The following is a 23,610-nucleotide window of genomic DNA, read 5'->3' on the forward strand; positions in this document are numbered from 1 at the left end:
ATATTGAACATTTGCTAAATGCTATAGGCGGAGAAATGAGTTCAATCAAAACTGAACCTACTGCATACTCTCTGGGTACTACACGCCCTTTTTACTTGAAAATTAGTACATACCTTGTAGGAATTAAGAGCCTTCAGCTCACTCAGCGCTTAAGAGTGTATAAACAGGTGTTACAAATAGAAAGCCACACACATGCCCTCACGGCCTTTTAAAAAAAATCGAATCGTGCTAAAATGAGGTGCAGAATTTACAATCCCGGGTGATAGTACTATTAGAGAGTTGTTTCACCGTAGCAAGGCCTAGAAACCACGCTCCTCGCACAGAGGCCACGACAATGTTAAAGATTGAGAACACGTAAATCTAGGTGTTGAAGGCAGTGACACTCTAGAGAACGCACTGAAATGTAATATATGTTTTTACTGAAGTTTATCATTATGACTCGAGAAACACTAACCATGTAAACTTTAATTTAGTGTCATTTGTGCTCTATGTTTTGTTCCATTTGTTTCTGTGTATTTTACTGTTTATTAGCTGCAAAACCAAGACATAGTAAATAGGCTTCCTTCGAAAACGATATTGTCTTTGACTTCGACCTTTTGTGTCAAATTAGTTTTAACATCTTCCGCAAGTGCTATTGTCTTAAAATTCTTTAGATATTTATACATTCTCACCTTTATGTGATTCTAGATTATACACACACTACATGTGAATAAATGGAGCTAGATGGTTTTAACGAGAGAAAGCTAGTAATAGTTACAACCATAACAATAGGCTAAAAGGATAACGAGGTCACCATTTGACTTTCAAAATTCTTAGGGAGGTGGCTTGTTAAAAACCTAACAACTGTTTTGTTAGAACTGTGTCATTACATAACCTAGTCCATATTATCAGGTTTAGATGATTAAGCCTTTGAACAGTATTTTGCACTTCCAGGTTGATCGTGTCAAATACAGGAAACGATATCTATGCATTAAAAAAACCACCACTGGTTCCATGCAACGTAAAAGCACCATACAAACAAACATTGAAAAAACCGAAATTGTCGCGAGTGAATAATGTAAACGCTCCATGCATAGTACTAGAAAAAAAGAAGCGACACAAGACAGCAAAACATAAAACATCATAAACAAATTAATGATACCAAAAACTTACGGAACAACAACAACGTCCCAAAGCCATGTTTCTGGGAAATCCGTTCTTAGTGATTCGTCCTCATCGCTGGATAAAGGCGACTCTTTATCGAAGACTAATTGGTCTACTAAGACGGGCGGTCTGGTGGGTGGGGGGGGTTCTGCGAAGATTCCACCAAAGGCAGCAGTAGTAACGGGAACACCAACACCTGCAATCCCACCCTGGGAAACACCAACACCTGCACTCCCACCGAGGGAAGCACCAACAGCTGTACTCCCAACGAAGGAAGGATATCGTTCTGAAACGAAAATGACAGTTTTCATAATAAGAGCACAAAGGCAAGAGGTTCCTAGAGGAGCGGGGCGGCGGGTGGCAAGTAAGAACGGGGGGAGGGGGGAGGCGTCTTTCCCTATCAATAAAAACCCTGTATTTCCTCGGAGAGGACACCACTTTTCCTTTTGAGAGCCATTTTGAAATTATTTCCTCAGGTAGACGTCTATTTTTCTTAGTAATTGTGCCAATCATTTTCTGCACAGTCGATGTTACTGTTCTGATTCATGGTACTAAGCATAACTTTCCCTAAAGAGCGAGGTACTTTTCCTAGATCTAGTATATATAAATCTTCTAATAGGTATTTTTCCCTAACTAAAACATCTTTTCAATCATTCCCTTGGAGACAAGGTCACTTTTTCCTAAAAGTTGCATCCACAGACGTCCTTTTAGAGGATGGTACTTTTTCAACCACAGCAATTCTAGAATAATTCCTTCGTGAAGGAGTTCATATTTCCTAATAATGGTACTTAAGACTTACTTCTTGAGGAGGCAACTTTTTCTAAAACTTGCACTTAATATAGAAAATTGCAGACACTGCTTTTCTTAATAATGTCATCCATAAATCTATTCCTTGAGGAGGTTACTCTCCCTATTAATGGAACCTGCACAACTACGGGAGTAAAGATGACGTTTACTAACAATGGAACCCTGTAAATGTACTTGGTGAGGTTACTTTTCCTGATAAACGCGCTAACAAATATAAGTGCCGGGAGGTGACGCTTTTATAATGTCACAAATAAAAATAATTGCTGTGGAGGCTATTTTTCTTAATAATGGCACCTATAAATTTACTTGGTGAGGTGTCATTTTCACTAATAATAGCATCTACAAAAATCCTCGAAAAGAAGGTTACCTTTCACAACGACGGCGCCTACAGATATGTTTTTTGGAAGTCACTGATCGTAATGAAGACGTCTGCAAACTTTCTCAGAGTGGCTGATGTCATTTCCATAACAATGGCAGGGACAGATTTCCATAAAGAAGTTACTCATCTGAATCATAACACACACACACACACACACACACAAAAATGTTTCGTCCTCGTAGATGATTTATATTTCTTGATGACGGATCTTCTAAGTTGCTTAAAGCTGAGGTTAATTTGATTAATTATGGCATCTGCAAGCTGCTTGGAGAGGAACTTATTTTTCTATAATGGTCCGTATGAAAGCATTACTTTGTATTGGGAGTTGATCTGACTAAAATCAGTATCTGTAACATCATTTTCCTAGAGAGGGGCTTTCTTTGCATAGTAATATCGTCTATGAAATAGTTCTTCCGGAGAGGAAAATCATTATTCCTGAATATGAAACCTTCTAGATCACTTTCGCTGGAGAGGCTGAGACTCACCCTATCCTACTCATGGCACCAGCAAATATCCTTTAGAACAGAGGCTCATTTTCATAATAGAGGAATTATTTAACTTTTATTCCTGTACTCAAGGACTTTGTGGCCTTTTCAGGAGTTCCTGAGTTTTGAGAATGAGTTTACCTTACCATGTAATTTAACTGGATGTTATCCAAACACAAATTGTACCAGTTGCAATTATAGTGATTAACCATAATGATCTACAATTTCTTTAGATAACCATCATCCCCCGCCAAAAAAAATTAAGCATAGTGTAGTGAAAGAACGTTTGGACAAAGATGGGGTTTAAAACAAACACACATTCTCTTCACTCTTAAATCAGTTGTTGCTTAAAACTTTGTTTCATAGATTCAGTCAATTGGGAAATAATACCTTCTCTTGCAAAATGACTGAGGCAAATAATCAAATATCAGAATCACAAAATCAGCTAAAAAGTTAATAAAGTAATAAAATCTATGACATCTCGTGTCCTATTAGCTATTGCTTTCAAAAAATGAAAGTACAATTTTTAAAATCATTCAGGGGCAATCGAGAGTAAACTCTCTTTAATATAAACTTCAGTAGTAGCTACTCCTTACCTGTTTAATGAGCTTATTATTATTATTTTTTTTTAGAATACTGCAGCCTTAATGAATCTGCTCCTGTTTGCTAATCCCACCAGAAAATCACTGCTGCAGTACTACTACTACTTGTTCTATCGTACAATTTATCAGCATTAGAAAAAGTTGCAAAAACGTTATCAATTTCTTTAATGATTTTTCTCTAAACGAGTTGTTCATCTGAAACTTATAAGTACACTTATAGTCTAGGGGTTGGAGGGGGGTCTATGTGCATGAGAGAGGCAGAGAGTTACACTTCAGATTTGATAAATATAAGGTCTTGGCTTAAAAAAAAATTTTGGGTAGAAGAAAGCCTTTGTGGGAACATATAACTTCCACAATTGATGCTTCAAATCTACACATATCGTGTTCAGAGAAAATGTACAAGTGTTTGAGAAATCTGTAAATTGGTGTTTGCCGTCCATGAAGCCTGATCTTTCATTACAGTGGAATTTCCATGTGATATAATGGGACGTTGTTTCCTAATTAAAGTGTAAATCACCCGAATCTTACAGCACAAATATGAAATTTCACACAAAACACTAGGCATAGACCGTGAATCACCATAGAAATGTGATTCGGCAAGACTTTGAATACCAGAAATGAGCCCCTGGAATTGGCTTATCTGAATTTTGAATGACGTAAATGAATTTATTGGACACAAAATTATATGTCTGGACACTGGGGCAATCAGTCTACGTAAATTAGAGCATGAAGTACAGGGAAACTCAATTTTCATCAGACGCGATTGTGCAGAGAATTTCACTCAAATGTGTAATTTTCAAACGGCCCTTACAAGAGAAGGCCCACCTTCCCAGAAGTCTACCCATTTTTTTTTCTTTTTTTAGCCAAGACCCTATATTTATTAAATCGGAAGAGTAACACTACCACTCTACTGCCACTCTCATGCACACTGGCCCCCCTCCAGCCCCCCGACTATTAGGGCAAGCGGACAATACAAACTGCATTTTCACATTTCTCTTACCTCTCTTCTCACATGGTCTTGTTTCAACTGTGAGATCAGTGAAGACGTAGACACCAGAATCCTGGAATTAAAAGACTAGCCTTCAACCAGAGTCATCAGACTTTACTGAAGCAGAAGGTGAAAAATTCAGTTCAATAGTAAGAATTTCCTCCAGTTACCATGGAACTGCAGATATGATGAATTTCAGTGTAGTGCACTCTCGTGGACTTTTGTTTACTAAGGCACAGGCAAATCACTATATCGTCATTATTATCTCAGAAGATACATAAGGAACTTCTATCACTTTTCTTATAGCATTGTTTCTGACTACTATACGCTGTCATCTTACGCCTAATAACCTGTCTAATTTTACTAGTGTATACTGATTCGATCTGTTAGATTTCTAAGCCTTATTCAGACTGTCTCTTGTTTGATTTGTCTCTTGAAGTCTTTCACAAAATTCTGAATCAATATAACCTATAATGGATACCATATTTGAAAGATTAACGTCAATTCGTGTTCTCTCTACCCTTGTTATTTCTGTTACCTTACATTTAGACTGAGTTATCGCTCTAGAGAAATGATGTTGTCAACTGCACAACCTTTGGAAGTCTTGCGGCGCTTTCCAGATGGAAACGGCATCATCTGCATATTCTAAGTCTGTCATCTTTCTTTGTTACCCAGATATCAAACCTTTTTTTTACTTTTACTATTTGTTGTAAATCATAGGAATATGATCGCTAGATCAAAATTAAGGACGGTAGTTCAATGTAGTATGCAGTTCCTTGCTGATTAAGGTCAATGACCTCTGCCTGTTGGGTTTAATAAAACAAGGTCATCTGGGCATTTACACAAGTGTTCAGGTTCCCTGATTTGGACGTTAAATCCCATAAATAAATTTGTTTGTCGACATAGAATGAAAAACTTGGATACGGAAACCAATATTTACCGATTTCTTCAAAGTAGCATGACTATTCTCATTCTTGTTATAGGATCACAATACAAAAATGTGCATTAAGAAACTGGACATTGATTATTATCATCCAGTCTGACTAGAGCGCTGGCCATCATTATTGGTAATATTAGTATTATTAAGCTTTTGAAGTTGATGGCTTTTTAGACTCGTTTTTTAGAAATTTGTGCTCACTGTGAATGATAATAATAATAATAATAATAATAATAATAATAATAATAATAATAATAATAATAATAATAATAATAATAATAACCCTAGCTCAAATAATAAGAGTTGAATGGTTTCCTATAACTGGGCCTAAGCATAGGTAGCTTCATTGATTTATCTGAATATATGTACGTGTGCATGCAGACAAATAACTAGTTCCTAAATGTTTTCAAAGAGAGACAACTTTTCATGAGAAGGAAGCTCTAGCAGAAGCGTCATTCTTCTTTCCCTTGAATCTGTCTACTTGATGGGGAAGGGTCAGCGATTCCTGTGGTTTCGACTCCTGAAGGACAAATGTCTAATTTTTTTCTCGATCCCAGCAGGGTTTGTCAAAATCATTTTAAGCACTTGATACCTCATAAGTTCATAATTTACATGGCGGTTATCTTTCTTTGGATTCCTTGATGTGATAACTCACTTACCTCCAAATGGAAGTAAGTTTTGCTTATTACTGAAGAACATTGTTACCAGCATCTCAATTCTTTTAAATTTGAAGGGACATCATATTTAACTGAAGATGGTTAGTCAGTCATTTCCATGCAGTCATCCATCTATTCACGTTTTGTAACTCTATCTCAAGTGATTTCAGGTGTTACCACTGCCGAATATAGTATTTTTGACAAGTTAGTCAGTTTCAAAAGCTGAAATTAATTCGCCGAAACTAAGATATTAATCAGTGTTATGAAATGCTTTCTGGAAAATATAATATTATTAACTAAGTGTTGATCGATATACTCACCTGGTCTGTACAATAAAAATTATAAACCAGTCTGACACACAAAGATAAGGGGGTGTTCAACAGCAAGTCTACAATTAGGTTACTACAATTTGGAGTTTCTATTTTCCCAGATTTTAAGCATTAACAAGTGAAATTTATCATATCTTCACGAAATAATCAAATGAAAAGCATGAACATAATTATATCTGCCGACAATGACAGGCAATCACTCAGTAGTGGAAAAAGAACTCACGTCAAACATCTTGAGCGCATCTGCATAGAGGGTATAGTAATTGTAGAAGATTCTGCGCACTTCTTCACCTGTGGATGGAATTGGAAGGGTTACTAGTCTCTGATAGTAAAGGACCAACAGAGCTTCAACAGATCTTACAATCAAAGATGCTTAACGATTACCAAAAGAATATATGCAAATGTTTTGCATAAACCAAAAGGTAAACTGAATATTTATGAAGTCAGCTGAAGTGAATTTTACTAATTATATCTGGATTTGACAAAAAATGCTAAACATTTTCCATTAAACCGTAAAGCTCTTTAGAAGAAAAAATAATACACGATTACAGTTCTGTTAAATTTATAACAACATAAGCCCTATGAATCAACGAAGCTTAATTATCACTTGCTATTATCATAAACGTGGGAAACGTTCAAATGTAAAAGGACTTAAAAGAGCCATTCATTGTACAGGATGCTCCATAGAATAGCTGTTTGATTATGAATTAAGAGGAAATGGAAAGACGAAAATAACATGACAGAAAGCAGAGAAAACTTGTAAGATCCGCGCTTTCATCACCAAATAGAGATTTAACTGACAACTTCAACAGCCAGTAAGAGGGCACCCTTAACATCACATTTCTGTCTGCTCACTGTATCAAAAGCGGATCAGATCTCACCAATAAACGATCGTGTTCTGAGCGTCCTTTGTATGAGTTACAGGTGACCATTCAGGCGACTAGGTAGACGGCATGGTTTTCATCCATGCCCTACTTAACAGCCGACCATTAGTATGGTAATTTGGTTGCTTACCACTGGGTCACTTTCTCACAATCATGGTGCTCACACTAAGCCCTTGGCGACTAATGGACTAAATTCTACTTAACCTACTAAAACAAAGACACTTGACCATAATACAGCACTTAAGCTCTGGCTAACTCTACTGAGAGAGCTTTTTCCATAGTGTGTAAAGAAAAAACTTGGCACTTACATCAAACATAGGTGACTAATGAGCTAAATCTACTGCTTACAAACAATCATGTGAATGCTACAGCATATATGAGATGGCATCAAAGTCTCAAATGCCAGTGTGATAAACTTTCATCTGGTGCCCCCTACCACCATTCTTCTGGACAACTGAGCCATATGTCAGGTTCCAAAGAATGGAGATACAAATCTATCAGCTGAAAGATGTTGCAAGTTTCTACAAGGAGGGCAAAAAAAGTTTGTCCTCGAGGCAATTCTAGACTCCCTCTTCTTAACAACATGCACTAGCTAGAAACCTGCAAAGAACTCCACCAGTTCTTAAAAAAAACATGGAGTTCTCATTGTGATTGAATGCCTGTGGCAGATAAGCCCTTGATCTTCTCACATCCAGACTGGATGACACATTTGTGAGGGCATCCAAGGGCAAGACTTAATCCTCTTTCACACTTCCAGAGCTTGATGTTGATGGGATGCCAGAGAAGGCAGACTTCATCAAGGGGAGTGAGAAACCATAATAGGCAGATCTCTTAGGGGTGGTGGGAAAACACAGAAGGCAGGCCTCTTCACGGGAGTAGGAAGCCACAGAACGCAGACCTCTTTAGGGGTAGTGGTAAGTAACAAAAGGAAGACCTATTCAGATGGAGTGGGAAGCCAGAGAAGGCAAGCCTCTTCAGGGGTAGTGAGAAGCCACAAAAGACAGACCTCTTCAGGGGAGTAGGAAGCCAAAAAAGGCAGGCATCTTCAGGGGGAGTAGGAAGCCACAGAAGGCAAACCTCTTCAGGGGGAGTAGGAAGCCAAAAAAGGGACTGCTTCTGTGGTAGTCAGAAGCCAAAAAAAGGCAGACCTCTTCAAGGGGTGTGGGAAGCCACAGAAGGAAGGTCTCTTTACAGTGATGGGGAAGCCACAAAAGGCAGACCTCTTTAGGGGGAGTGGGAAGCCACAAAATGCAGACCTCTCGAGGGAGGAGTGGGAAGTCAAAAAGGCAGTCCTCTACAGGGTGACTGGGAATATACAGAATGTAGAAATCTTCAGGGGTAGTGGGAAACCACATAAGGTAGACCTCTTCATTGATAGTGGAAAGCCACAGAAGGCAGACCATTTCAGGGGGAGTGCGAAGCCGCAGAAGACAGGCCTCTATGCGAGGAGTGGTAATGCACAGAAGATGGACATCTTCCAGGGGAGTAAGAAGCCATGAAAGGTAGAAATCTTCAGAGGTAGTAGGAAGACACAAAAGGCTAACCTCTTCAGGGAGAGTAGGAAGCCACAGAAGGCAGACGTCTTCAAGGGGAGTGTGATGCCACAAAAGGCTGACTCTTCAAAGGGAGTGGGAAGCCACAGAAGTTAGACCTTTTCAGGTGGAGTTGGAAACCACAAAAGGAAGACCTATTCAAGAAAAGTGGGAAGCTATAGAAGGCGGGCCTCTTCAGGGGGGGTGGGAAGCCACAGAAGGCATTCCTCTTAAGGGGGAGTGGGAAGCCATAAAAGGAAGAATCTTCAAGGGGAGTGGGAAGTGACAGAAGGTATGCCTCTTTACGTAGAGCTGGAAACCACAAAAGGCAGACCTCTTCAAGGGAAATGGGAAGCCACAGAAGGTGGACTTCTTCAGGGGGAGTGGGAAGCCACAAAAGACAGGGTTCGTCATGGGGAGTGAGAAGCCAGAGAAGGCTTGCCTCTTCAAATGGAGAGAGAAGTCACAGAAGGCAGACCTCTTTAAGGGGAGTGGGGAGCCACAAAAGGCAGACCTCTTCAGCTGGAGTGGGAAGCCACAAAATGCAGACCTCTTGAGGGAGGAGTGGGAAGTCCCAGGCAGTCCTCTCCAGGGTGACTGGGATTATACAGAAGGCAGAAATCTTCAGGGGGATTGGGAAGCCACATAGGTAGACCTCTTCATGGGGCGTGGGAAGCCACAAAATGCAGAGCTCTTAAGGGGTAGTGGGATGCAAAAATAAAGGCAGACCTCTTGAGGGAGAAGTGGGAAGCTACAAAAGGCAGACCACTTCATGGGGAGTTGGAAGCCACAAAAGGCAGAACTCTTCACAGTGAGTAGGAAGCCACCAAAAGAAGACCTCTTCAGAGAGAGTGGGAAGCCAGAGAAGGCAGACATCTTCAAAGGGAGTGAGTGGGAAGCAACAAAGGGCAGATCTTCACAAAAGTAGTGGAAAACCTCAGATGGCCTCTTCAGGAGATTGGGAAGCTATAGAAGATAGACCTCTTCAATGGGAGTTGCAAACCACAAAAGGTAGACCTCTTTAGGGAGTGGGAAGCCACATAAGGCAGACCTCTACAGGGAAAGTGCGAAGCTGCAAAAAAACAGACCTCTCCAGAGGGAGTGTGAAGCCACAGAAGGTAGACATCTTCAGGGGGTGTAGGAAGCCACAAAACGTAGAACTCTTCAGGAGGAGTGGGAAGCCACAAAAAGTAGACCTCATCAGGGATAGTGGGAAGCCGTAAAAGGCAGACCTCTTCATGGGAAGTGGGAAGCCATAGTAGTCAGCTCTCTTTAGGGGGAGTGGATGGCTGCAAAAGGCATACCTCTTCAGTGGTAAATGAGAAGCCACAAAAGGCAGACCTGTTTAGTGGGAGTGGGAAGCCACAGAAGGCAAAACTCTTCAGGGGGGAGTGAAAAGCCACTAAAGGCAGACCACTTAAGGGGTAGTGGGAATCCACAAAAGGCAGACCTATTCAGGGTGGAGTGGTAAGCCAGAATAGGTAGATTGGGAGTAGGAAGCCACAGAAAGCAGACTTCTACAGGGAGAGTGGGAAGCCACAAAAGGAAGACCTTTCACAGGGGAGTGGGAAGCCATGGAAGGCAAGTCCCTTCAGGATGATTGGGAAGCCAAAGGAGGTAGACATCTACAGAGGAAGTGGAAAGCCACAAAAAGTAACCCTCTACAGGGGGAGTGAGAACCCACAGAAGGCACACCTCTTCAGGGATAGTGGGAAGCTACAAAATGCAGACCTTTTAAGGGGGAGTATCAAGATGCAGAAGGCAGACCATTTAGGGGGTAGTAAGAAACCACAAAACGCAAACCTCTTCAGGGATAGTGGGAAGCCACAGAAGGCAGATCTCTTCAGGGGAAGTGGGAAACCAGGGACCAGAGGCCGCTTCAGGGAGAGTGTGAAGCCACAATAGGCAGACCTCTTCAGGGGGATAGGGAAGCTGCTGAAGGCAGGCCTATTTAGGGGGAGTAGGAAGCCTATTTAGGTGAAGTGGGAAGCAACATAAGGCAGTGTCGGAAACCTCAAAAGGCAGACATCTTCAGAGGTATCATGAAGTCACAAAAGGCAGACCTCTTTAGGGGGAGTGGGAAGCAACAGAAGCCAGGCCTCTCCATGGAAAATGAGAAGCCACAGAAGACAGGCCTCTTCTGGGGGAGTGGGAAGCCACAGAACGCAGAGATCTTCAAGGGGAGTGGGATGTCACAAAAGTTACATGTCTTTAAGGGGGACTGAGAAGCGACACATAGAAGACCTCTTCAGTGGAGTTAGCAACTGATAACTGAAAAGGCAGACCTCTTCAAGGGGTGTGGGAAGACACAAAAGGTAGTCCTCTTCAAGGAGTCAAGGAGTGTGGGAAGCCACAAATGGATTGTGTGAAGCCACATAAGGCAGACCTCTTTAGGGGTAGAGATAAACCACAGAAGGCATGCCTCTTCAGGGTGGGAAGCCACAAAAGGCAGACCTCGGGGAGTGGGAAGTCACAGAAGGTAGGCATCTTCAGGTGAATTGAGAAGCTAGAGAAGCCAGGCCTCTTGAAAGAGAATGGGAAGCCACAAAAGGCAGACCTCTTCAGAGGGAGTGGGAAGCCATAGAAAGCAGACCTCTTCAGGCTACTTTGGGGGAGATGGAAACCACAAAAGGCAGACCTCTTCAGGAAGAGTGGGAAGCCAAAAACGGTAGACCTCATCAAGGGGAAAGTGAAGCCACAAAAGGCAGAACTCGTCAGGAGGAATATGATGATACAGAAGGCATGCCTCTTGAGGGGTAGTGGGAAGCCATAAAAGGCAGACCTCTTCAGGGTGAGTGGGAAACAGCAGAAGGCAGACCTCTACAGGAGGAGTAGGAGTCCACAGGTGGCAGAATTCATTAAGGTGAGTGAGAAGCCAAAGAATGAACATCTCTTAGGGAGAGTTGGAATCCACAAAAGTCAGAACTCTTTAGGGTGAGTGGGAAGCAACAGGAGGCAGGTCTCTTCAGGGGGAGTGGGGGTCACAGAAGGCAAACCTCTTCATGCAGAATAGGAAGCCACAAAATGCAGACTGCTTCAAAGGGAGTGGGAAACCATAGAAGGTACATCTCTTCAAGGGGAATGGGAAACCTCAAAAAGTAGACCTCTTGAAGGGCAGTGGTCAGCAAGAAAAGGCAGACCTTTTCAGTGGTAGTTTGAAGCCAAACTACCACTGGGGTGTGGGATGTCATAGAAGGAAAACTTCTTTAGGGGAAGGGGAAGCCACAGCACACCTTGTCAGTGGGAGTGGGAGGCTACAGAAGGCAAGCCCTCTTCAGTCAGATAGGGAAGCCACAGAAGGCAGACCTCTTCTGGTGGAGTGGGAAGTCAGAGAAGGCAGGTCTATTTAGAGGGAATCAAAAGCCACAGAAGGCAGACCTATTCAGATGAAGTGGGAATCTACATAAGGCAGAATACTTCAGGGAGAGTTGGAAGTCACAAAAAGCAGACTTCTTTAGGGGTGATCAGAAGCCACAAAAGGCAGACATCTTTAGGAGTGGGAAGCCACTGAAGCCTGGCCTCTTAAGGGAAAATTGGAAGCCACAGTAAGCAGCCCTCTTCAAGAGGAGTGGGAAGCTAGAGAAGGCAGACATCTTCAAGGGGAGTGGAAGGTCACAGAAGATAGACATCTTTAATGGTGAGTGGGAAGCCACACAAAGTAGACCTCTTCGATGGAGTTGGCCACTGCAAAAGGCAGATGTCAGCAAGGGGAGTGGGAAGCCACAAACTGGGGAACAACAAGAGGCAGACCTCGACAGGAGGAGTGTGATGCTACAGAAGGCATGCCTCTTCAGAGGTAGTGGGAAGCCACAAAAGGCAGACCTCTTTATGGGTAGTGGGTAGACACAGAATATAGACCTCTTCAGTGGGAAAGTGAAGCCACAAAAGGCAGACCTCGTCAGGGAGAGTGTGAAGCCTCCTCAGGGGTAGAGGGAAGCCACAAAAAGGCAGACTTCTTTAGGGGAATTGGGAAGCCACATAAGCCAGGCCTTTTCAGGGGGAGTCAAAAGCCACAGAATGCAGACAACTTCAAGGGGAGTAGAAGGTCACAAAAGTTAGACCTCTTTAAGGGGAATGGGAAGTCACAAAAGGTAGACTTCTTAGGGGGAGTTGGAAACTGCAAGAGACAGACTTGTTCAGAGTGAGTAAGAAGCTACAAACGCCACACCTCTTTAGGGGTAGTGGGAAGCCACAAAAGGCGGCCTTCTTCATGAGGAGTGGGAACCCACAGAAGGCAGAATTCTTTAGAGGGATAGGGAAGCCATAAAAGGCAGAAGTGGGAAGCCACAGGAGGCAGGCCTCTCCAGATGGAGTGGGAAGCAACAGAAGACAGTCCTATTTAGGGATAGTGAGAAGTCACAGAAGACAAACCCCTTCAGGTGGAGTGGGAAGCCACATTAGGCAGAAAACTTCAGGGAGAGTGGGAAGCCACAGAAGGTAGACCTCTTTAGGGACAGTAAGAAGCCACTAAAGGGAGATGTATTAAGGTTTAGTGGGAAGCCACAGAAGGCAGACTTCGTTCGTCAAGAGGAGTGGGAAATCACAAAAGGTATAATTCTTTAAGGTGAGTGGGATGCCCGAGAAGCTAGACTTCTTCAGGGAGAGTTGGAAACCACAAAAGGCAAAACTCTTCAGGGGGAGTGGAAAGTCACACATGGTAGCCTATTCAGAGTTAGTGGGAAGCCACAAAAGGCAGACCTTTTCAGGGGGAGGGGGAAGCCACTGAGGGCAGACTTCTTCAGGGGGAGTAGAAAGCAACAAAAGAGACCTCGTCAGGGGGACTGGAAAGCCAGATAAGGCATGCCTCTTCAGAGGTAATGAGAAGTCACAGAAGACAGGACTCTTCAGAGTGAGTGGGAAGCAACAGAAGGCAGGATTCTTCAGGAGCATTGGGAGGACGCATAAGACACACAACTTCAGAAGGAGTGGGAAGCCACAAAAGACAGACCTCTTCAGGTTGAGTGGGAAATCACAGAAGGCAGACCTATTTAGCAGGAGTGGTAAGTTAAAGAATGCAGACTTCTTAATGGGGATTTGGAAGCCAAAGAAAAAGGCAGTCCTCTTCAGGGGAAGTGGAAAGCTACTAAAGGCAGACCTTTTAAGGGAGAATGGGAAGCCACAGAAGGCAGACCTGTTAGGTGGCAATAGTAAGCCACAAAAGGCAGATCTCTTTAGGGGGAGTCAGAAGCAACAGGAGGAAGGGCTTTTCAAAGGTAGCGGGAAGCCACAGATGGCAGACCTCCTCAAGGGGAGTGAGAAACTACAAAAGACAGACCTCTTCAGGGGAAGTGGGAGGCAAGAAAGGGCTGACCTTTTCAGGGTAGATTGAAGCTTCAGGGAGAGTGGGTAGCCACAGAAGGCGGGCATCTTCAAGGGAAGTGGGAAGCCACTGAAGGCAGATCTCTTCTGGTGGAGTGGGAAGCCAAAATAGGCAGACCTCTTTAGGGGGAGTTGGAAGCCACAGAAGGAAGGCCTATTCTGGCGGAGTGATAAGCCACAGATGGCAGACTTCTTCAGGTGGAGTGGGAAGCCACACAAGGCAGAGCTCTTCAGGGAGAGTGGGAAGCCACAAAAGGCAGACCTCTTCAGGGGACTCAGATGCCATAGAAAGAGGACATCTCAAGGAACGTGGGAAGCCTCAAAAGGTAGACCTCTTTAAGGGGAGTGGGAAGCCATAGAAGGCAGATTTCTTCAGGGGGAGTTGGAGACCACAAAAGGCAGACCTCTTCAGCGGGGTTGGTAAGCCGCAAATGTAAAACCTCTTCAGGGGTAGAGCGAAGCCACAATAGGCAGACCTCTTTACGGGGAGTGAGAAACTACACAAGACAGATCTCTTTAGGGGGAGTTGAAAGCCACAGAATCAGGTCTCTTCAGGAGCAGTAGGGACCCACAGAAACCTAGCCTCTTCATGGGTAATTAGAAGCCAAAAAAGGCAGACCTATTCAGGAGTAGTGGGAAGCTACAGAAGGCAGACCCCTTTCAGGGGGAGTGGGAAGCCACAAAAGGCAGACCTCTTTAGTGGGAAGAGGAAGCCACAAAAGGCAGATCTCTTCAGGGCTAGTGGGAAGCCACAGAAGGCAGCCCTCTTCAGGTTGAGTGGGAAGCTATGTAAGGTAGAACTCTTCAGGGTGAGTGGGAAGCCACAGAAGTCAGGCCTCTTCATGGGGAGTGGGAAGGCACAGAGGGCAGGGGTCTTCATGGGGAGTGGGAAGCCACAGAAGGCAGACATCTTCAAGTGGAGTCGAAGGCACAAAAGGCAGACCTCTTCAGAGGTAGTGGGAGGTCACAGAATGTAGACCTGTCCCTGAAGAGTGGGAAGCCATAAAAGGTAGACCTCTTCAGCAGGAGTGGGAAGTCACAGAAGGCAGACCTCCTTTTGGGAAGTGGGAAGCTACAGAAGGCAGGCCTCTGCAGGGGGAGGGGAAGCCACAAAAAACAGACTTCTTTAGGGGGGAGTGGCAATCCGTAAAAGGCAGACCTCTTTAGTGGGAGTTTGAAGCCACAGGAGGCAGAACTCTTCAAGGGGAGTGGGAAGTCACAGAAGGCAGACCACTTTATGAGGGGAGTGGAAGCCACAAAAGGCAGAAATCTTAGGGACTTTTGGAAAACACAAAAGGCAGACCTGTTCAGGGGGAAGTGGCTAGCTACTAATGGCAGACTTCTTCAAGGAGTGTGGAAAGCCAAAAAAAGCAAACTTCTTTATGATGAGTGTTAAGCCACAAAAGGGGGACTCTTTCAGAGGGATTGAAGAGACTCAGAAGGCAGACCTCTTCAGAGAGAGTGGGAAGCCACAAATGCAGACCTAATTAGGGGCTGTTGGAAGTTACAGAAGGCAGGCCTTTTCAGGGAGATTTGGAGGCCCTGGAAGGCAGACCTCTCTTTGGGGGGAGTGGGTGGGGGAAGGGAAAAAAACAAAAAAAAAAAACAAAAAAAAGCCCCCCCAAAAAAAACAAAAAAAACAGACCTCTTCTGGGGGAGAATGAAGCCACAGAAGGTAGACCTATTCAAGGGGAGTGGGAAACTACAGAACGTAGAGCTCTCCAGGGTGAATGGGAAGCCACAAAAGGCAGATCACTTCAGGGGCAGTAGGAAACTACAAAAGGTAGACCCCTTCAGGTGGAGTGGGAGTGTCACAAAAGGCAGACCTCTATAGCGGGAGTGGGAAGCCACAAAAGGCAGCCTTCTTCAGTGGGAATGGGTAGCCACAAAAGGCAGACCTTTTTTGGGGGGGTAGGAAGTCACAAAAAAGAGCAGTCATCTTCAGGGTGAGTGGGAAGCCACAAAAGGCAGACCTCTTCATGCGAGTGGGAAGCCACAAAAGGCAGACCTCTTCAAGCGAGTGGGAATCCATAAAAGTCAGACCTCTTCATGCAAGTGGGAATCCACAAAAGGCAGACCTCTTCATGCGAGTGGGAAGCCACAAAAGTCAGACCTCTTCATGCAAGTGGGAACCCACAAAAGGCAGACCTGCTCAGAGGGAGTGGGAAGCCACGGAAGATAGACCTCTTCAGGAGTATGAAGCCACAAACTCAGAACTCTTCTGTGGAAGCTGGCTATGCCATGTCCTGACTTACATCTGCTCTGGCCTTCCCTCACATCATTTACTGATTGGACACCTACAAAATCTCCTCCAGTTCCTAATTATGGAGTACTCCTTCTCTCTAAGTGCCCGTGGCAGATGAGCCCTCGATTTTCTCAACACCACTCTTGAGGACGCATCTCGGAGGGCATGCTGGAACAAGCTAGAATCTTATCTCATATTGCCAGCTTGATGCTGATGGAAGCCACAGAAAGGTGACCTCATTAGATGGCTGTACCATCTCCTGACTAACATCTGCTCTAGCCTTCCCATAGCTAAAGGTACTCCCATGGTAAACAGTGAAGAAAATAGACGAGTTGCCATCTGTGAAGCAAAGGACGACCAAGGCGGCCACACAAATGTGACTAAAGGGGGGCTGTGTTATGCATCATTTAATATAAGTTTGACAAAGCAGCCAGAACTGTTCTTCTTATTGCAGATGAAGGGATAAAAAAAGAGCTGGATGGCCACCCAAGGAAGTAACACTGTCTGCTAAAGCACCAACAATGCCTACTCCACCAGGTTCTAAGTTGCTATCAATGCCTCTGGCAAAAATATCCTGAAGGACATGGGCGTCATTTTCTTAACACTTATGTTTAACTTCATTTTTCTCCCCTCTTAAACTGAGCCAATCATAAAAGTATTAAACTGCTATTTAGACATAGTAAATCCTCCGTAACCACTTTCCCATCTACATATCGTAGCACAAGCTTCTTCTTCATTAACTATTTTAATTATTCTAAACAACTCATCTTTGCCACTCTGTTGATTCAGTCATGAGTTTTTTACTAGACCACTGAATGCCATATTTATTTCTTCTTTCCTTTCAACTCATTACATATCTGTTTCATAACAAATTTGATTTACATCTCTTTCACTTTGTCTAAACTATCATTACTCTTCCTTACCAATCTTTCCTCGTTCAGATTCCTACTTGACACCTCCCCTGTCTAATAACAAGCTGGGTAACCACTCAACCTCTTAATTACCCTCATTATACCCTCAAATGTATTTCCAGGAACCTCTTCAAAGTTAAACTAATCTTTTTCAATCTACCATCATTCGGCTCCCTTGTCTCCCACATTAAAGAAATATTCAGAACAATATCCACCCAGTTCAGGATTAATACCAAAAGAGATAGCTCGGTGGTCTAATCACAATCTATCGTTGTTTGTAAGCCAGGCATTGGTTTGAAGCCTGCCTGAGATGAAGCACTAATCAATTCTAATCCCCCTTATTGTGCAAGTTATTCTCAAGGATGCTAAACAATAATGAACAATATATATAGCAAACAATAAATCATTGCTATAGTATTCAGTAGTCCAATGTCCAAAAGTCTATGCTGGGAGACTTCTCCCTGATTGCGACAGTAAACATTGATTAGAATGTAATATATAGAATAGCTATTAATGAATATAGTAGATATTAAATTTTTTTTTATAAAATTCACAGAATTGGATATAAAATAATACTGAAAAGAAAATTCACAGATTTTCCATTATTTTATGAATATATATAAATAAAGACAGAAGCCTGGTATACTGGTGGATTTCTAGTCTGATTTTGCTGAAATCAAGGCTTGAACAATTTTATGTGCCACGGTTCATAAAGATCAGATACATCATACTCGTATCTTTTAGTACACCCTATATTTTAACCATTTGCTTTCTTATCTGACTAAGCTAAGTGATTCATGTGTTACCTTAAAGCAATGCCCTGTTAGATTATAATTCTTCGAATTTGGAGGGTATTTAACATCTCTGGAAAAAGGAAAAGAAACCGAGGTTAGAGACTATAAGAACATTTCCATTCTTCTAAATAACATTCTTGTGTTTACCTTGAAGTGAGTTGGCCAGTTCCTTTTCGTGTTTGCTTCTACAATATTCAAAGTCATTAGTTTGGCGATTGACGTAGGAATTGATATTGAATTCGTCTAAAGAAGCTGAATAAACTTTCTAATGAGATCTTGTCAGATGCCTGGGAGAGCAAAATGGTGCTTCTGTCAACAACACCTTTTGGATGAAAAACAAGATTTCATGAATAAAAGAAAGAATCATATTAGCAAACTTTAGAGCCAATATCGTTGAATTTCACAGGTTTTCAAAATGCTCAATGATATTTAAAGTACAAAACCTTGTTTAAGTCCATTCACATATAAGCAAACAATTCAGCAGAGATATACTAACCTAGCCCACAAACTGAATTTGGTTTAGATGACAGAGAAAGAGAGGTAACATCTCCTGGTTGAGCCTTCTTGACCTTCCACTCGATGTCGGCAGAATTCCTTAAACATTTCTCGATCTTAATTTGCCTTGCATCAGAAACCACCTCACCATCTTCCCTTGTGTACCAGGCTAGGATCTGGATAACAGAACGATTTTATAGTAAGGTGCTACGTCATGTATTTCAAACGTAAACTGAACTTACTATCGCTTCAATTAGATCCTTCAAATGCTTCATCTTTCCCATGATGATAATAAGACAAGAATAGTGTCAACATAAGCAAGGACAGTAATGTGACAAAATGATTTTTACTACATGGGACTGATATTTATGATTCAGCCTCAGATTAGGGGAAATGTTAGCATAGATTCCCTCACAAATTTTTCTTGGTGATCAGATAATCCAAATGGTGAAAATATGAAATAGCACTTGAAAAACTCAATTTCATATTGAATGATCTCACAAAGCGACGGTCCTTAGCTCACTTGGGTCATAAAAACTGGTGATATTCACGAAGGACATCTAAGGAAGACTTGTTCTCCTTGAGTAGCCTCCTTACATACTTAATTTCCGGAAAAGCGAAGGACCAAAGCCCAAAGGAGCCAGAGCTGGTTTATATATAATCCCTCAAATTGTACCTACGTAGACTCATACGTCATAAAATGAGGCATTTGCCTGAATTTGAGTTAGGAGTCAGGCAACGTCAGGAGATCAGAACAGGTTAGTATAGATGATCGGGTTGTCTTCATACCAAGGTGGTTTGGAAGCTTACGACTTGTATAATCATAATAATCTTTTCGCTCTTAGCCACCAAATAGTATTGCGTAACATTTTGGGAAATAGAACGACCTTAAGAACATTTGTTGATCTTTCAAGGTTTGTCAAGTTTGTTTCTTTGAAGGTGAAGGAGAGAAGCAGGACTGGAGACACTCTCTGCAAATCCGAAGTTTTGTTTGTTTGTTGTCTGGTGTTTTTACGTTGCATGGAACCAGTGGTTATTCAGCAACGGGACCAACAGCTTTACGTGACTTCCGAACCTCGCCGAGAGTGAACTTCTATCACCAGAAATACATCTTCACCAATGCCAGTGCATTTATTTCTTGAGAAAGGAATTTTTATTTCATAATTAAGATTACCAATAAAACACATTACATGTGACTTGATGATTGTAAATTTTACGTTGATTATTATTGTTGAGCTTTTGTATGTATATTGCATTTTGGATTTTGATACCTTGTGTTCAATCATTTATGATCCATGGTAAGTTTATAGACCCGGGGTAATGGGTTTCATCTTCAAGGTATCTGTGAAATTTGATAATAGGTGGCTAAGTTGGAGACAGATTGCAGTGCTGGGCGATATAGAAAAAGTCGGGATGCCAATTTGGAGGTTGCGTCACTACAGTCTTGTGGTTGCAGGAGACTCAGGTTTTCACGACTGAGCGCGAAAAAGAAGTCGGTACCTGTCGCCGGTAGAAGAGAAGTCGCAGAACAGTGCAAAATCCACAGGTGAAATCCACTGATGAAATTGTGCATTAATTATCTTCATGTAACATTTTAATTTCTCTGTTGTTCTTAATGTCTAATACTGCAAATGACGAGTTTAGTTTTATTTTAACTTTCATTTGTTCTCACATATATATATATATATATATATATATATATATATATATATATATATATATATATACTACATATATGGGGATACAATCCACAATGAAGTAAATTCCTCTTGTAGTTTAAAATATATATTACTTGTATAGGATTAAAGCTTTCGACCATCAACTGTGGTCTTGTTCACTTAGTGAACAAGACCACAGTTGATGGTCGAAAGCTTTAATCCTATACAAGTAATATATATTTTAAACTACAAGAGGAATTTACTTCATTGTGGATAGTACCTGGCTTCTGCATATACATATATATATATATATATATATATATATAGATGATATATATATACTATATATATATATATATATATATATATATATATATATAAATATATATATATGTATATACATATATATATATATATATATAGATATATATGCATATATATATATGTATATATATATATATATATATATATATATATATATATATATATATATACATATATATATTATATTTATATACATATACATATATCAGATATATATATATATTAGATATACATATATATAATATATATGTATATACATATATATATATATATATATATATATATATATATATATACCTTTATATATATATAGATATATATATATATATATATATATATATATATATAATATATATATATATATATATATGAGAACAAAGGAAAATTAAAATGAACTTAACTCGTCATTTGCAGTATTTGACATTAAGAACAACAGAGAAATTAAGATGTTACATGAAGATAATTAATGCACAATTTCATCAGTGGATTTCACCTGTGGATTTTGCACTGTGGATTTTGCACAAAACAGCTAAGATACAGCTACTCAATTTCCTGCCCCAGATGTAGGCTACTACAATGGTCATTGCAGTGGAGTTCCTTTCCCCCCTCAGGAGAGACAGACACACGAGAGAGCATGTGAATTAGGAACATTTTATACTCTTCATTCAAATGCCAGAATGCAGTCCAAGAGAGAGAGAGAGAGAGAGAGAGAGAGAGGAGAGCGAGAGAGAGAGAGAGAGAGAGAGAGAGAGAGAAATGGGATGGAGGCGATGTTGTGACTGTTATTTGGATCAATCCGAATCATCGCCTTGAGTTCTAAAGTAAAATTTAAAACTGAAAGACAGTTATGTCCAGATTACATCCTGGTTTAAGAACCAAATGCCAAGTTATTTTAGATTATTGTGATTAACCGAAAAGAATACAAGTTCTATATACTATAATATAAAATATATATATAATTATATATATATAATGTATATATATATAGTATATATAATATATATATATAATAACATATCAGTATCTAGTATATGTTGATTAATCGTTATACCAAATAGTTATTTTTACTTAGTATTAACTATATAAGTATATACTATATATATATAATATATATATATATATATATATATATATATATATTATATATCATATTATAATATATATATATATATATATATATATATATATATTAAATTATATATATATATATTATAGAATATTGGATCAATCCCGAAGCATCGCCTTGGAGTTCTAAAGTAAAAATTTAAAACTGAAAGACAGTTTTATGTCCAGATTACATTCCTGGTTTAAGGAACCAAATGGCCAAGTTATAGATTATTGTGATAACCGGAAAAAAATAACAAGTTCTATAACTATATATAAATGATTATTATTATATATATATTAATATATATTATATATAATTATTATATTATTATTTTATTTATTATTAATTTTATTAATTATTATTATTATTAATATTATTATTTTATTATTATTATTTTTTTTATTTAATATTTTTTTTATTTTTTTTTTAATTAATTTGTTTCTCTGTATTCGCTCCTAGCCCTTTCACTGTTATTCTGTGTTTCTGTTTTTACTCTGTTTTTATTTTTAATTTATTAAAAGGTTTTTAATTTTGGTGTTGGTAAACATTGTGTGTATCTTTTTACTTATACGCAATTGATGTGTAATCGTTTCAGCCTGGAAAATGTATCAAGTTAATACGAAACGTCGGCGCTAATAAATGGATGAAAGACAAATCGTTTCTCCCTACTCCAATATGTCTATCCCTGAGTGATTGCTCCTGTCTCCATACTACTTATATATAATTATATATATAAATATATATATATATACAATATGTAATTATATATTGTATATAATATATATAAATATTATATTATATAAGAATAATATATACGGTATATATATATATATATAATATATATATCTATAAATATATATATATAATATATATGATATATATATATATATATATTATATATATATATATGTATATATAATGGTAATATATATATATATAATATATAATATATATATATTACATAAATATATATATATTATATATATTATATATTATATATATATATATATATAATACAACATATATATATATTATATATATATATATATATATATATATATATATATATATATATATATTTAGTATCTAGAACTTGTATTCTTTTCGGTTAATCACAATAATCTAAAATAACTTGGCATTTGGTTCTTAAACCAGGATATAATCTGGACATAACTGTCTTTCAGTTTTAAATTTTACTTTAGAACTCAAGGCGATGCTTCGGATTGATCCAAATAACAGTCACAACATCGCCTCCATCCCATTTCTCTCTCTCTCTCTCTCTCTCTCTCTCTCTCTCTCTCTCTCTCTCTCTCTCTCTCTCTTGGACTGTATTCTGGCATTTGAATGAAGAGTATAAAATGTTCCTAATTCACATGCTCTCTCGTGTGTCTGTCTCTCCTGAGGGGGGAAAGGAACTCCACTGCAATGACCATTGTAGTAGCCTACATCTGGGGCAGGAAATTGAGTAACTGTATCTTAGCTGTTTTGTAGGTTGTATGTCGGAGACAGACAAACAGAGAGAGAGAGAGAGAGAGAGAGAGAGAGAGAGAGAGAGAGAGAGAGAGAGAGGATTTAAAAAAAAATGAGTGATTATTACTCCTTCAAAACGTCCACCATCATGTCAGTATTCAAATAGAAAAAGGCCTTGTCAGCGTAATCCTCATTTTCTTTATGATTTGTTATCACATTATATCTTCTCAGTTTTCTTTTTCTCTGCCTCTTTCATGAATTCTTGCACTTAATAATGTTCATGATAAAGTAATGACACTTGCCACAGGAATACCACCACCAAGGAAACCCAGGAGGCGACCAAGAGGCTCCTCTGCACAAATTGAAAGGGAAAGCTCAGACGCTGAGGAAAATGAATGACACGCAAAGCAACCTCGGCCTTATCCTAGGGAGTCTGTTTTTATGTTGGCAAGCAGTCCTAACTGATGCGCCAGAAGGCATTCTTATAATTCTGAAAATGATCAAATGGTATGCTAGATTAGGAGAGAAAAAATGGGATTTCGGG

General features: G+C 40.1%; 2 protein-coding genes across 3 annotated transcripts in view; both read right to left on the bottom strand.

Moving 5' to 3' along the window:
• Positions 1 to 23,610, bottom strand: part of LOC135206041 (alpha-1-inhibitor 3-like) — a 168,601-nt gene that overhangs the window by 94,457 nt on the left and 50,534 nt on the right. The window lies entirely within an intron of this gene.
• Positions 4,417 to 23,610, bottom strand: part of LOC135206070 (murinoglobulin-2-like) — a 36,885-nt gene continuing 17,691 nt past the window's right edge. The window contains exons 8-11 of the mRNA XM_064237268.1: positions 18,508 to 18,682; positions 18,159 to 18,333; positions 6,550 to 6,617; positions 4,417 to 4,477 (exon numbers count right to left, since the gene is read on the bottom strand). Of these exons, the coding sequence (XP_064093338.1) occupies positions 18,215 to 18,333; positions 18,508 to 18,682 (294 nt within the window). The 3' untranslated portion in view covers positions 4,417 to 4,477; positions 6,550 to 6,617; positions 18,159 to 18,214. The remainder of the gene's footprint in view (positions 4,478 to 6,549; positions 6,618 to 18,158; positions 18,334 to 18,507; positions 18,683 to 23,610) is intronic.

Source organism: Macrobrachium nipponense, chromosome 11 (genome assembly GCF_015104395.2).
Source record: "Macrobrachium nipponense isolate FS-2020 chromosome 11, ASM1510439v2, whole genome shotgun sequence".
Taxonomy (NCBI): Eukaryota; Metazoa; Arthropoda; class Malacostraca; order Decapoda; family Palaemonidae; genus Macrobrachium; species Macrobrachium nipponense.